Genomic DNA, 16,623 nt, shown 5'->3' with positions numbered 1-16,623 from the left:
TGCGTGTTGGTACTTGGGCGGCGATTACTGGTTATGATCTGACGTGACAGAGATGTACTTTGTAGCCTGAGTCCTTGAGGCATTATTTCTGGGTGCCCACGTGCTCAGCCAGTGTGGAGGGAAATTTATTGTTTGTTGATTAGATTGGGCATTCATGATGGGTTTGTGGCGTGGGGTGCAATTGCATGGCTTTTGCAATTTCCTGGGTCACACCCCTTTTTTGAGGGCTTACCTACATATCAGGTCTTCATGATTGCTTCATTAGGCTATAGACCAGACATTCCATAGATGATTCCAAATATAGGTCATCAGTTGAACTTCTCATAGAGCGATGTAATTTTTTTTAACGATCTTCAGCATTGCTCTTTGGACCATCTGGAAGGCTCGTGGTGCTCACAGTCTTCTCCTACATCCACCACTTTGACAGCTATTTGTGTTGAATAGCTACACACTCTTCATAGCGAGTGGAATACATCAGCAGGCTCTTCCAGGGCAGTGGAGAGGTGTAATACTCTTTTCTTCAGACATGGACGACATTTTCAGTTCTTTTTAGTTTGAACCTTGGTCACATCACATGGCATTATGCACCTTCCCAGTGGTTCATTTTGCATTCCTCATATAGGCCACCTTGATGTTTACACAGCCTTCACATTGTTCTCCCTGTTTTGCACATTGTCTGGGTAATAGGCCTTTGAGCATCTCCAGAGGTCTCTTTTGTACACTATATATAGCCACTTTTCCTACCAAAAAAAGGAGTTTGTCTTTGATGAAGAGATTGGCATGGGTCACCTTTCTAGAGAGAGAGTCTTTATGACTGGCTAAACGAACACAATGATCAATTGTGTCTATGAACTCGATGTAGAAACTTTAAACCTAAAACCTGTCACAGCATCCCTCTCCACCATCGTCTCCATCTCCATATACTCTCTTGTTCAGCTCGGCTAGTTGTCTTCGAAGTATTAAAGTATTGAAGTGTTGCAGATTGTGGTAGTTCATTGTTTCCAGTTTGACCACTCATCCGAAGTGGTTACAGCAGACATAGATAAACATGAATTTCGTATAATTTCTTCCAGCCTTCCTAGAGCCATTTGTACTGTTCTGGACACCAAAAGTTAGTTTCTTGCCTGGTAGGAGCATTCTAAAACTCTTGAGATTGTTTATTCATCAAAGCAGGTTTCTGTGGACCTAGTTTTTGTTAGGTAATTGCCTGTTTTCAAGCACGGAGAGGGTTGATAATTCTTCCGACCCTGAGGCAAAGTTGTATCTTCATGAGAGGTAGATATGTTTGTAGGATTGGTGTTTACAATACTTTTACTATGATTAAGTAAACGAGGGTTGATACTGAGATATTTTTTTGGCATAAGCAATCTGTTAAAGTAGATGGTACTAGGTAGGAGAACTAGTAAAACCTGTTTGCCCATACATATGAAGCTGTCTGTGGGGTTGCAGCATGGAATTTCCATGAGTTCGGAAATAAGAATGTGCAGGGTCTCATGTCAACTCGTAAAAAATACTTGTAACTATCTTAATAATATCCTGCAGGTTTTCATAAGTTATTCAATGATTTGAAAAATTTCTTTATTCAATGAGATGTTTTGGTGGTAACGTATGTGTGTGTTTAAATTGCAGAAATGTCCCTGCAACAGAGCGATCAAGAGCAGTGGCCTTTGTCTTCAATGGCCTTAATGTAGGCAGTGTTATTGGGTAAAGTAGAGTCTGCCTCTGTAATGCAGTTTGCTTGTGTTTGTATAAATTTGTCACACGATGTTTGAACTTCTCTAAACTCATATGCTAATATGGTTTGTTACTTTTCAGATTAGTCATTGCGCCACCAATCATTGAGCATTTTGGGTGGGAATCAGTGTTTTATATGTTTGGTGTGTTGGGTATTTTCTGGTATGCTATGTCTTTGGCTCTACATTTAAATGTAGTATTGATCATGAAATCTATTGTGTGTAATGTAATTCGAGTGCTGCTATGAAAAGATCCAATTTTGTGGTATGAGTTTTTGTCTATAGTTGTGTATCTGCTCAAAAGGCTGCGTTCTGTAGATAAACAAAGCCATGGCCTTGATTGCATCTCATGGCTTTATGCATGTATATGTGGTGCTAGTCATCAATAAAAGGGGCCAGTCGTGCCACGATAATAAAACAGCTCAGCATGCATTAGAAATTCATATATTGAATATGGATCTCTAAACAAGGATAATATAACCAGTACATAATTCTTAAAGTAATATTTTGAAGATGAGCTCCAATAGTCAACCAAAAAAACATTCCAGACAAAACTAGTTCTTCACACTCATAATTTTGAGGAAACGCAAAGTGTACAACTACACAATCATAAATTTTGGAAGGCCTTGCCCTTATCAACCAAACAACTGCATTTTTTTTCTGAGAACATGATTCTTCCATCAGTTAACAAACTGCCCACAGGGCTACAAACCACCTCTACTAGAGAGGGCTACATCAAGAAAATGGGGAGACTATCCCGATGAGTAAACAAAATATGTACAATGGGGCCTATATCACGAGATGGGAGGAGGAAAGAGACACATAGGTGGACTGTAGTGCCATTTGGGTGCATCTTGGACCATGGTGAAGAAGGGCCCTAGGTGCCAGAGTTGCAGGAAAGCCTCTCTGTGCTCCCCCAATCGGTCAGAGCTTCTGTGGAGGCTCTCGAACTGACCCCTAGGAGTGTGAATCAGCTCCAACCAAAAATCACGAACAATCTCTGCCGGTGGAGCAGGGCAAGCCTCGAAGATTCGGATGCAGCAGGCCCGCCGAATGAACCAGAGTGTCAGGCCACAAACGAGCTCCTGACACACCTCTCTCTCACTGCACCACTCCTGGGGGGTAAGCTCTGTGGCTAGCTGAACTGTAGGTCGACCCCCCTGGATCACTATCATCCTGCTGGTGGAAGCCAACTCAAAATGGAGGGCCGGGGCCGTGAGAGTGGACCAGGCTGCATCACCCCAAGTGTATTGTCGGGCTGAGGAAAGGGTCAGCATCAGCCGAAGAACGTGAAGCCAAACCTGTTGTGCCATGGGGCAGTCCCATAGACAGTACTGCCGACTCTTCAAAGGATGGCCACAAGTTGCACAAGCTGAAAAGCCACTATGTACTAGCCAGCCCTCAATTGCTGTATATCTGTGTGCAACTAGCCACTGGAACAAAGTGACTCTCCTCGGCTGTTTGGAGTCCCACAACCGCTCCTTGAAACTTGATAAGAATCTAGCTGAGACCCTCCTCCTGCCAATGAAGTGCTGCAGTTGGGCAAGCCTCTCTCCGTGCTGCCAGCATGTGGTGCTCGAGTCAAACTGTGTATTGAAAGAAGGGATCCCAGGGTGATCGGCTGAGGAGAAAGGCTCTCTCCAAAACCACTCGCCAGGGTCCCACTGCACCCGTGCCAGAGGGTAGCTCTCCCAAGCCGATATCTGCCCGTGGCGTGTCTCAAGATCTGGTGGGTCAGGATGTATGACACAAGTCCTCCCACAAATGCCCAAAGCTCGTATCCTTTGAATGGAACACTCTGCAACCTGTGGAGCCTCTACTAAGACTCGGCGAAGGTGACCCTTGCCCCGAACCTCGAAAACCATGTGGGCTATGGTCTCCTAGCAAGCCCGAACTGCGACGAGGACCTCCAGTCGCGTGAAGGCCGCGTGAAGGCCCCATCCATCTGGGAGTTGTTGTCTTTGGAGGGGTGAGCCAATCAACTCGTAAAGCCTCTCTAACGTCCTGGCACATGCTCTGCACCCCCCTCATGCCTCGTAGCTGGATGCTCTGAGCCGCCTTGGAGAAACCTGATAACTGGAGCGAGTCACCGAGAGTGCGGGTTGAACTCTCTGCCATGGGATCCCAAGAAACATGAGGCCGCCTACTACCAACCAAGTGGCCTCTCTGAGTACTAACGATGGTGTAAGGTTCAACGGAAATGAATGTTGAACTTTGCTCAAGATGAGTGCTCCGAATTGTGCTCAAGATTCCTTTTACTTAGGGAAGGGAGAGCTTTCCGTTCTTAATGAGAAAGTGCAATGGACACAACAAAGTGAATGGACACTGTGTATGGAAGTGCATGAGATTGAGAGATAGAGAGAGAAGAGAATACGACACCAGAGATGTTGTAAAACCCTCCTCCGAAGGCCCCACTCTCGCCACCATTGATTGCACAATCTGGTACAATGGCTGATGCGATGATCCTAAATGCTTGCTATGTCGATGTCGACGGTGTGGACGACGAGGACGAAACTATGGCTGAAAACTGAATGCTTCGAGTTGGTAGCTCCTGCACCAAGTCAGGGGCTGATCTGCTCGCTTGATGGCTGGAAAAAACTCTGCTTTCTGTGGCCTGAAAACGCTTGACAGCATGCACAAAAACGCTATGTATGCTGGCTGAAAAACGCTGTGCTCTAGTGCTGAAAAACGCCAGATTGATTTGGCTCCAAAACGCTGGAAGTGCGATCCCTTTGCTGGCTGAAATCACCCAAGGGCTGAGGGAAAAACTCTAGCATGAAGGGGAGGTTGTCTTGGTGAGAGGGGTTCTTGTTCTTGTTGAGAATTGGCTTGTTGAGCACTGCTCTTGTTGCCTCATCTGCTAGAAAGTGCTAGCTTTGGTTTGCTTATATATTATCTTAGCAAAATTGCCCTACCTAGTTCCCAACAAAAGTCACTTAATAAATAAGTGAAAAATGTCAAAAATAGGGAAAATAGGTTTAATGCACTAGAAAATTCCCTTGATGGATTCTGATGGATTTTGATGGGAATGCTTATGATCATGTTGTGTGCAACCAGAGGATATGCATCTAATCTAAGTGATTGATCATGCACGGTCTGCGAACAGACTCACAAAAGTGCCAGATCACTTCCTATTCTAGACTGACTTGACGGAACTGAACCCTGGTCATGCTATAGCTTGTCCACGGACACATAGGGTTGGATGTGTCACGTGAGATCCCATCCTTTTCAAAGTGAGGTACTGGTACTGAACTGTATGGTGTCGAGGGAGATCGCCAATAGCATCCGGAATCTTGGAAAGGACTCTTCGCAAGCCCACTCTAATGTGTAGGTCGTGCGATACTGAACTTCATAAAGGTCTGCAACACTTGCTTCTTTGGCCCGCGCCGAAAGCGACACAAAGTCTTTTGTGGCTCTTCAATGCTTCAACTTTGTCGATAGTCATGTGCTACCTTCTTCAAGAATCTCAGAGGCTGAAAATTCTTGAAACCACTTCCAACACAAAAACATGAACATACCTATTCCATGTAAGGTGATTTGAAAAACTCTTCTCTTTTCTAAAGACTGTGCATGCAATGTAGATGAACAAATAGACGGAGTGCCAAACCGTTCACCACATACACGCAAACAATGAGATCGAATCTTGTCTTGTTGATCTAAATCAATCAACTGTGGCAATTCACAACGGAAATTCCCATGCTTAGTGCTCATAGTTTCTTATGCTCTTGCTACGATTGTGTCGTGCCAAGGAAGAGACATGGAATGTGACTTCCTTGAATGCATACTTTTCAGCTTTTCATGAATAATCCGCATACATCCGTGCTCATTCATGAGTGAATCGTGCTCAACGTACAATATGTCATGCCTAGGAAAAGGGATCACATAAAGAAGCTGACTAAATACAGGAAACGATCACGAATGAAACACTCGAACAATGCGTGCTGACTAATCATTCGAGCACATAGTACTTTCTGTAAGGGTTCTTTGGACCTAAGCTCAAGAGCCAAGATCGGTGCGTTGTGTTTGATCGAATCTCCGGGGGGGGGGGGGGGGGGGTGCTGTGGACCTTGACTCGAAAGCCAAGATCGACTCTTCGTGATTGATTGAATCTGCAACGAGGTTAGCTTTGCTAGAAAAAGCATCCATCTACTAAACCATCATCTTTGTGAACAATCACGTCTTGATCATACAAATCATCATGCTCGTGAGAAATCACATCGTGGTCATCATGCTTGTCATTGTCATTCAAATCATCATGCATATCATTATCATTCAATTCATTATGCTTATCATCATGCAAATCCTGTGTATCATGCTTTGGAGAAGACGAGACCGAGAGAGCCTCCTTCTCCTGAATCCGTTCAATCTTCGCTTGCACATTAGAAATGGGAGATGGAGAATGAACAACTTGCTCTCCACAAATGACAATGGGAGAGTCACTTTTGGCATTGAAAGTGAACGTATTTTCCGCCTAATCAATGAGAGGGTTATGCTCACCAAACCATCGAATGCCCAAAATCATATCACATCCCGAAAGAGGAGAGACTAAAAATTTTCTACAGAAAGCACCTTGTTGAACTTTAAACAATACATCAAAGCACTCCTTCGTGATGAGAGAATCCATACTGGGTGCGAAGCCAGAGACCTCGAGAGGAGATTTCTGACTAACCTCTAGGCGGGCTCTCTCAACAAGAGAAGGACTAATCACATCATGCATACTGCCTGGGTCAAACAATATGACAAAACGCTGCCCCGTCATATGACCATAACATTTAATGAGAGACTCATCAATGGGAGGGTCATGAGAAACTCGGGGCACACTCGTGTTGTCATTGATTGCATTGATAGAGGAAGGGGGTTCTATGGATTCTTTAGATTCATTCGATTCAAGCTTAGGACTTTTTCTTTTTATGTGACGCTTAATGTGACAATGAAAACAACGACCTTCCTCAGAATAAGTGCTTTGCTCTTCCGACGTGATGTATCCTCCTAAAATTCCTTGTGCTACCTTTTCATCTGGAGTGAGCTTAGGTTTAGCAATTGTGTTAGCTTTACCCTTAGGTTCACTTTGAGAGAGCTTTTCTGAGAGACTATTGGAAGACTGGTTAGCAGAGTTACCGTTCTTACCATTCTTACCGTTCTGAGGGTTCTGAGAGGTCTGAGCGGTACTTGTCGAAGTCTTGTTTTCCTTAGGCTTTTCCTTGTTGTGCTTCATCTCCTGTGAGAGAGCAATTGCCACCGCCTTTTTGAGATCGATTGGATCGAGCACCTCGACATCATACTTCATATACTCGTCCAATCCATAAAGGAATGCCTCCTTGCGCTCCGCATCGATTTGCGTGATTGAGTGCCGAGCTGCAAAACACGATTACAGAAAGACATAACTGGCATACCATTTTTCTTGAGAGCGCACCAATTGTCCTTCAATCGTGCGAGGTACTGAGGTGGCATAAACCGCGCCTTGAGCTTGTCTTGGAAATCAGCCCAACTGAAGGAAAGGGGCGTGAATTCGTGGGCTTCCTGTAGGTGCGTGGCCAACTGTGCCTCTTGCCATGCGTGGTATCAATTTATGGCATCACCGGCAAGGTACATGGCTTCCGTCAAAACTTTGCTATTTCTTGTCTTCTTATTTGTCGCAAAATAAGCATTAAATTGATGCAACCAAGAACGAATAACAGTGACATCCATCTTACCATCATACTTACTGTACTGGATCTTCTCTGTGTTTGGGTTGTTGGAGTCCGAATCTCGGCTTGCGCCTCTTGATGAACTACCAACATCCTTGGCTGGCTCAGACTTCAAGGCGAGAATATGTAGTACAAACTATTGCATGTGTTGTTCACTCCGTGCCGCACGCTCTGTCTGTCTTTCTTCAGCCGCCAAGCGCGCTTGATCACTCTCACGCTCAAAGGTGTCTTGTCTGACTTGGCGTTCACGCTCCAAAAGGCTTTCCTGTCGTTCTGCTTTTCTTTCTAGTTGTGCCATCGCAACGCGATTCGTTTCGTGTTGTTGTGTGTGCCGTCGTCCCATCATCCGACTTGACCATTGCCTCCATACTGGATTTGGTACAACTCGGGGGCGTAGATGGGGACGGGGGAGGGTCGGAAAAATCTCCTGGTGGGGAAAACTCTTCTTCGCCACTCCCATGCTTACCACTTCCATGCGAAGTATCCATTCCGCTTCGGGTGATGACCATGCACTGTGATCTTTGGTTCTTAAGTTCACGAGGAACTTGGGTTCTTGTGGGTCTTGGGTTCTTGGGTTCTTGTGGGTCTTGAGTTCTTGAGGTTCTTGAGGTTCTGCTCTCGCTTGCAATTTGTGTTAGAGAAGGATCTTCTCTTCACCCGAGTTCTGCTCTTTGCCGCGGGCGCATCCCTTGGCGGCCTTGCACTCACACCAAGGTTGCTTTTTTCCACCTCACGTCAATTGGCCGGCCTCTAAGTGCACGGTCCGCTCTCAATGAGTGAAAAGAGGCACAAGGGGAAGCTGGACAAGCCCTTCTTCCTTGGGTTTCCTGTCACTCTTCAAAACACGATTAGGAATCGACATGCCCAAGTGGACTTGGGTTACGTGCGACCGCAACAAGCAAAAAAATTATGTGGTTCTTTCCTTGAGTGATACAGAACATTGCCAAAGCTCTGATACCAATGTAAGGTGCAACGGAAATGAATGTTTAACTTTGCTCAAGATGAGTGCTCCGAACTGTGTTCAAGATTCCTTTTACTGAGGGAAGGGAGAGCCTTTCGTTCTCAATGAGAAAGTGCAATGGACACAACAAAGTGAATGGACACTGTGTATGGAAGTGCATGAGACTGAGAGATAGAGAGAGAAGAGAATACGACACCAGAGACGACGTAAAACCCTCCTTCGAAGGCCCCACTCCCGATGGCGAGAGTGGTCTACTATTGATTGCACAATCTGGTACAATGGCTGATGCGATGATCCTAAATGCTTGCTATGTCGATGTCGACGGTGTGGACGACGAGGACGAAACTATGGCTGAAAACTGAATGCTTCGAGTTGGTAGCTTTTGCACCAAGTCGGGGGCTGATCTCCTCGCTTGATGGCTGGAAAAAACGCTGCTTTTTGTGGCCTGAAAACGCTTGACAGCATGCACAAAAACGCTGCCCTGCACTGCTGAAAAACACTCTGTATGCTGGCTGAAAAACGCTGTGCTCTAGGGCTGAAAAACGCCAGATTGAATCGGCTCCAAAACGCTGGAAGTGCGATCCCTTTGCTGGCTGAAATCGCCCAAGGGCTGAGGGAAAAACGCTAGCATGAAGGGGAGTTTGTTTTGCTGAGAGGGGTTCTTGTTCTTGTTGAGAATTGGCCTATTGAGCACTGGTCCTATTGCCTCATCTGCCAGAGTGCTAGCTTTGGTTTGCTTATATATTATCTTAGCAAAATTGCCCTACCTAGTTCCCAACAAAAGTCACTTAATAAATAAGTGAAAAATGTCAAAAATAGGGAAAATAGGTTTAATGCACTGAAAATTCTCTTGATGGATTCTAATGGATTCTGATGGGAATGCTTATGATCATGCTGGCAACCAGAGGATATGCATCTAATCTAAGTGACTGGTCATGCACGATCTGCGAAGAGACTCACAAAAGTGCCAGATCACTTCCTATTCTAGACTGACTTGACGGAACTGAACCCTGGTCATGCTGTAGCTTGTCCATGGACACATAGGGTTGGATGTGTCACTCGACAGATGGAGTTCCAAACAAGGGGTTGTCTCGAGCGCTCCTCCGTGCAAGCGGGCTGATGCTGCTCTACGCCACTCAGTTGCTCCCAAGACCTAAGCAGGCTCGTTGCAAAATGATCCTCCAACGTCCTGCTTAGACCAACTCTGTGCATCTTTGTAAAAATCTACTTGATGGAAGGGCTCCAGGGGCCTCTTGCATGAGGCACTCGAGCTCAAAGCCGGTGAAGCAACAACTCCTTCCAGGCTTCCTCTCCTGGAAGCAGTCTTCTGACCACAAACTTCCCAAGAAGGGCTTTGCTCTGCTGTGTTGGGCCAATGATCCCTAGCCCCGCTGAGAACATGGTAAGGTAATGACTTACCAGGCTACTTTGGCTCGGGCAAGCTCTGTGTCGCGCCCTGACCAAAGAAAATCTGATCAGCCTCTCAAGCTGGTTGATATAGGTGTGTAAGGTGTAGCGGAAGTGAATGTTGAACTTTGCTCAAGATGAGTGCTCCGAAGTGTGTGCTCAAGGTTCCTTTTTCTTAGGGAAGAAAGAGCCTTCCGTTCTTTAATGAGAAAGTGCAAGTGATCACTAACAAAGTGAATAGACACTGTGCGTGAAGTTGCTGAGACTGAGAGATAGAGAGAAGAATACGACACCAAGGAGTTGTCAAACCCTCCTCCGAAGGCCCCTCTCTCTATGGGGAGAGAGGTCTATGCTATTGATTGCACAATCTGGTACAAGACACTGATGCAAACTTGGAAAGCTACTATGCAATGAGCGGATATGACGATAACGACGATGACGACGACTACTTGAAACTGTATCTTCTGTTGTACAAGATGCTGATAGAAAACGTTGATCTTGCTGAGTCTTTGTCGCTTAATTTCTGCTGCTTCCAAACACCACTTGCTGCCCTCTTAATCGCTACTGAAAATGTTGCTTGCTGTTGCCTGGAAAAGCTGATTATGGCTGTAAAAAACGCTGGATAATGCTGTCTATAGGCGTTGCCCTGCTGGTCCTGAAAACGCTGATGGGTTTTAGGTCATGTGTAACAGACTTGGACACTCCAAGTCAAGAATCAACCGCGACAGCACCAAATAACCACTTCAAAACAATTCACAGATCACAAAAGATTTGCACTGGCCCGGCGGAGTTCCGTGCCTAGAGATATTGGCCCCAAAGATTGGCGCCCCTTTCGGTATTTCTTTTTGTATTAATCAATCATCAAAGTACAAGAGAGCGGTTAGGGTTTCACTCTCAGACTCTGCGTCCAGATCCTCTGAGAAGTGAGGCCCTTACCACTAATTTAAAGGTTACAAGGGATGCCCAAAAGCAGAGCCCCAAAACCTTTAAAAATAAAAAGCATCAGTTCTCTCTCTCTTAGAGAGTCTTTTCTCTTTTTTAATGAAAAAAAAAGTAAAATTCGCGTCGCTCATCATTTTCAAAAAAAAAAAAAAAAAAAAGCCTACGCGATTTCCGGAAATTAGGGTTTCTGGCAGAAATTAGGGTTTGCAGGAATTCTAGGGTTTCTGCTGTCCGCCACGTCATCACTTTGTGACATACCCCCCTCTTGAAAGCATTGTAATCGACCAAAATTACGGCTGCAAAACCGACAAAAGCCATAAACCGTCTTAGCAGACACTGACTGTTAGTACCTACGTACTAGGGACACACATCTAGCACATGTACAAAATCGACAGTCACATCACATGACATCACATCACATTCAACATTCATTCGGATCTTAGACCATGATCTATCGGCAATGTAGCTAGCAATCACATGTAGGTCCAATCGGGACCTCATCGATGTCCGATTGACTAACCCCTATTGCAACCATGTCTATTCGAGATCAATCAGACCAAAATGCTGCAGTCATTTCGTCTATCAGTTCCTGCACTCACAAGAAGTCAAGAACAAATCAGTATCATAATCAAGAATTCCATTTCATAAAGTCATCCAGCAGAATACTGTCAGCTCTCAGTATCCCTGAAGCTCAAAGAGACATCAGTGACTTTAGTATCAAAATCAAGGCATCTGTTGACAAAGGAGTGGAGTAACTCCCCTCTTGTGCATCCCACTGCACCAGATCTCCGGCCAAGCTGAATTCTGGGTTCCGTTTGGAGTAGACTATGCTAAACCAAAGCATCGAGGTAAAGTTTCACAATCCGAGGAGTATCTGCTAGGTCCTCCTCCTCCATCCACTTCGCATCAAATGCAGGAAAGTTCTTGAACTAAACCAAGAACCGCCTTCGGACTTTACCTTTCTTCGTATCATTATGTGCCAAAATCTGTTCAGGAACAATGATCTCCTCGTTTTCTTCCACTGCGGGTTGCTCATCAGGCTCCCCATCATCAGGCACATCACCCTTAATCGGGTTCAAGAGACTCACATTCAATGCATTATGAATCCTCCAAGTATCTGGTAGTTTCAATCGGAAGGAGACATCATTTATCTTGCCAGTGATCTGGAAAGGTCCGTAGTATCGCATACTAAGCTTTGGAAAAAGCCTCTCCTTTACCTTTTTCTTTCGTAGGCGTGCCTTCTCAAAACGTAAGAGCACCCAATCATCCTCCTTCAATTTCAAGTCGCAACGATGACGATCCGCTGCCTTTTTCTGTCGTTCTTGAGACTCCTGCAAAGTCTCGCGAACCTTGGCAAAAGCCATATCCAAATCTCACGAATATTCATCCGCTTCAAATATCTAATCTTCATGGTCAGGAAGGATGGAACCTTCGCAACACTTTCAACAATCTCACATGGCGTCTTCCCCGTCGAAGAGTGTATCGTGTGACTATAGGCAAATTCCACCAAAGGTAAGTTCTTTTCCCATTGAGTCTTCTGATCCGAGAGACAAGCCTTCAATAAATCTAAAATCACTGAATTGGCAATCTCAGATTGCCCGTCAGTTTGCAAGTGGAACGATGACGAGAACTACAACTACGTGCCAATGTTCTCCCAAATTGCCTTCCAAAACAAACTCATAAATCTGGGGCCTCTGTCGGAGACAATCGTCTCAGACGTGCCATGTAATCGGAAAAGCATCGTGATCTTTCTGTGTTCTCGGGAGATCAAAAATGAAATCCATTGCAATACTTTCCCAGGGGTGGGTGGGTATGGGTAAAGGCTGTAACAATCCCTGTGCCTTATGCCTGTCAAACTTGACCTTCTGGCATACCAAGCAACTGCGCACAAACTCTTCCACATCTTTCTTGAGTCTCGGCCAAAAGAAATATCTCTCTACCCCTTTCATGGTGGTAGCAATGCTGTGGTGACCCGTAAAAGGTGGACAGTGGCATTCAGTCATAACCTTATCCCTCAACGGTTGTGTAACGCACAACATAGTCTTTTTCATCAAGTAGCCTTCCCGAAGGGAGTATCCAACCACTGTCTCCCCATCCCGTATCCGTGTGAAAATATCTGCAAAATCTGTATCTGTGGCATACTGATCGACCATATCCTTGAAGCTCCTATGATGTATCGTGGAAACAGCCAGAACCAACGGTTTCCGAGACAAAGCATATGCCACCACATTCTTTTGTCCCTGCACATGGACAATTTGGAAGTGGAACTGTGACAAGATGTTCGATCACCGCATCTGCTTTTCCGAAAGATGCTTCTGTGAGAAGAAGTAGCGCAAACTCTGATGGTCTGTAAAGACAGTAAAATCCGCTCCGAGTAGGTAATGCCGCCACTGAGTAAGAGCATGGATAACCGCCAAAAGCTCTTTCTCATAGATCTGTGCTGTCATCTCCGGTCTAGAGAACAAACGGCTCTCGTAAGCTATGACATGGCCTTCTTGCATCAAGACCGCACCCAGACTACGACCACAAGCATCACAATATACTTCAAATGACTTCTGCAAGTCATGCAAAGTCAAAATAGGTCCCGTAGTCAATTTCTCTTTCGATGTCCGAAAGGCAGTCACCTCTGTGGGTCCCCACGAAAAAGGTACTCCTTTCTGTGTCAAGGTATGCAAAGGGGAAGCAACCTCTACAAACTTTCGTATGAACCGCCTGTAGTACGAACACAGTCCCAAGAAGCTTCTAACTTCATTGACATTGCTCAAATCGGGCCAATCACGGATAGTCTCTATCTTGGCCGGGTCCATTTGTACTCCTGCTCTGCTGACACGTGTCCCAAAAAGTGTATCTTTGGTAGGAAAAATTCACTTTTCTTTGCATTAATCACTAACGTGTGATCTCGTAATGCCTGAAAGACTTGAAGCAGATGATCTTTGTGTTCTGCCTCATTCTTGGAGAAAACAATGATGTCGTCAAAGAAAGTGGCAACAAGTAGCCTGTACTCTCGAAAAAAAATCCTATCCATCATCCGGTTAAATGTCGGAGGAGCATTGGTTAAGCCAAAAGGCATCACTAGAAACTCAAATAACCCAAAAGTCGTCCGAAAAGCTATCTTGTAGACATCTCTCGGCGCTATCCTGATCTGATGATATCCACTCTTCAAGTCAATCCTGCTAAAAGCATGAGGATCCCTGTAACCTGTCGAGTATATCGTCGATCCTAGGAATCTGAAATCTGTTCTTGATGGTGATTTCGTTGAGAGTGCTATAATCGATACACATTCTGCAAGATCCGTCTTTCTTAAAAACCAACAACACTGGAGAGCAATACGGTGAAGTACTAGGCTGGACAAGACCCTTTTCCAAGAGGTCTTTCACTGGGTTCATAATCTTTTCATTCTGTACTCGGCTCACACGGTAAGGTGGCCGATTCGGTGGCGTGCTTCCAGGTATCAGATCAATGGTTTGATCTTCAGGCCCTCTCAAAAGCAATCGGCATGAGCGTGGAGAAAAAATCTTGGCATTCTTTTCTTCAGGTCAAAACATATTCAACCTTTATCCATCGTTCAGTTCTCCCAAAAGAATGAGTAAGAAAACTGAAGTTCATGAAGTACAATCTCTAAGCCCTTCATTTATCAAAGTCGCTTTCTCGGCCCTGTAGTCAACCACGGCGTAGTTCTTGTTGTACCAAGGCATCCTGAGTAGAACGGCACTCGCGTGCCCTGAACACCCCTGTCATTGCAAACGAAGTTTGCCAATGCTCGGTGTAATGGCAACATCCCATCCGGGTGCCAGTCGAACTACCTCCGCCTGTGGCGTCAGTCTGTCGGGCGTAATTCGAAATCGAGCCGCCAATTCCAAGTGAAAAGAAGTTGGCCTTGGCTTCTTCAAAAGAGCTTCCCGATCCTTCACTTTGCCCCAAAAAGCGGCAGAGTTTGTACTTTCATTCATTTGATTCGGTGGAGGTCCCACGCCATGTGGTACCAGTTCTGCTTTTCTATCTGCCACATTCCTTAGCTGCTCTCGAACTGTCAGGCCTGTCGTCGTCTTTATCATTTCGTTCTTTCTATGCCTTTTTAGGGCACTTCGCGGAGATATGTCCATGTTCCCCGTATCCAAAGCACTTCCCCTCTCTGATGAAGCGAGCTCTCTCCTCAGGAGGAAGCTTGGGTTGTGCATTCTTTTTTTCTCTTGGTTGCTCTTTTTCTTTCTACTTTCATTTCCATAAATCTGTTCGGCTCCTTGTGTCATGGCCTCATCTATGGGGTAGGTCAGACTGCCAAAGTGAATGGCAAAGCCCCGCTTTGCATGACTCATCAACTCTTGAATAGAAGCTGACTTCTGTTCCAAGCAGTGATCTCGGATCTCTGTAGGTAGACCCAAGGTAAACCGCTCAATCTGTTCTCTTAACGAGATCTTCTTGAATGAAGAGGCGGGCAGAAAAGAGCTCCAGAATCTTGCACAATAAGCATCGATTGTATCTTTCTTGGTCATCCGAAGATGGTTCCAAGCAGCTCGTACATCTCGTTCATATTCTTGTGTCAACCAAGAAGAAATAAAAAGCTTCTTAAATTTCAGCCCCGTCCCCCGTCCCCCGTTCCCCCGTCCCGGAATGCGTCCCTTGTGACTATGATTTAACTGGCGCACTCTTGTTTAAAAGAAGCGTGGACCACCAATTACGAGGATTCCCCTTAAAGTAAGAGGCAGCTCTCCGAATCTTGGAGTGCTCTGAATAGCGTCCTCCCGCGAAAGCGATGTCAAACTGCTGTAGAAAAGACGAAGCTTTCGAAGCATCTGAGTATCCTGAAAAGTATCAAACTTGATCGAGTGGCCACCTTAAACTCTCGGACTTTCTTGCTTTTATCTTCGAGAAAGTCATATTGGTTGGCTTTGTAAAAATTCTTCTTGTTCGCATAAAACTTTCCGTCATCGGAATCTGAGCTATCTGTAGACGAGTCCTCAGTAGAACTCTCAGTCTCTGGGCGAGATGTAGCCTTCTTCTTGCCCTTTCCGAAGCTTTGTTTCTTGCTTCGCTTTTTACCTTTTCTGTCTTCTTCGCTCGAATCTGAAGAGCTAGAAGAACTGTCAGAAGAAGAAGAAGAAGAAGAACTGGGTACTCCTTCAAATCGAACATGCTTCTTCTGATTCTTTGCCTTGTCAAAAGTCGACCGACGACCCAAATATCCCGGGAAGTCAGTGCCTTTCTTCTGCTTTTTACCGTGCTTTTTGCCTTTCTTTTGCACGTCGAAAAGCTGAGCAATCCATGCATCAACCACGTTCTCCAGTTCCTTCTTCGTATATTTCTTGGAGGCAGAAGATTTCTTGAGAGCGGGTTTCGGGAGTGTTGTGGTGGTTCTTTGCCACTCCATGTGTACCTCTTCCAAAGAGGTCTGGGTCACATATTTTGCCATCTTCGGGTCCTTGGCAAAATTGAACATCATCTTTGTTGCATCGCCAATCAATCGACGACGCTCCATCTCTCTTTGCTCCGCCTGAGTAGGCTGAGGCGGGCCATACTCTGTCTGAATCTTCATTGTGATCCCAGCCCGCATCTCCAGATGCAGAGGGAGTCGACTGATCATTGCTTGAAGCCATAGGTGTCGCGGAAAAAAAATTCGAGGATCGGATTTCCCGTAGAAGAGAAATCGGCCGTGCTCTGATACCACTGTAACAGACTTGGACACTCCAAGTCAAGAATCAACCGCGACAGCACCAAATAACCGCTTCAAAACAATTCACAGATCACAATAGATTTGCACTGGCCTGGCGGAGTTCCGTGCCTAGAGATATTGGCCCCAAAGACTGGCGTCCCTTTCGGTATTTCTTTTTGTATTAATCAATCATCAAAGTACAAGAGAGCGGTTAGGGTTTCACTCTCAGACTCTGCGTCCAGA

General features: G+C 45.4%; 1 protein-coding gene across 1 annotated transcript in view; it reads left to right on the top strand.

The window, feature by feature from the left end:
* PHT4;5 (phosphate transporter 4;5) overlaps positions 1–16,623 on the top strand; it is a 101,505-nt gene that overhangs the window by 4,218 nt on the left and 80,664 nt on the right. The window contains exons 4-5 of the mRNA XM_086511249.1: positions 1,630–1,704; positions 1,816–1,896. Coding sequence (XP_086367375.1) covers positions 1,630–1,704; positions 1,816–1,896 — 156 coding nt within the window. The remainder of the gene's footprint in view (positions 1–1,629; positions 1,705–1,815; positions 1,897–16,623) is intronic.

Source organism: Adiantum capillus-veneris, chromosome 4 (genome assembly GCF_014529385.1).
Source record: "Adiantum capillus-veneris isolate H3 chromosome 4, ASM1452938v2, whole genome shotgun sequence".
NCBI lineage: Eukaryota > Viridiplantae > Streptophyta > Polypodiopsida > Polypodiales > Pteridaceae > Adiantum > Adiantum capillus-veneris.
This window is presented reverse-complemented; position numbering and strand designations above follow the sequence as displayed.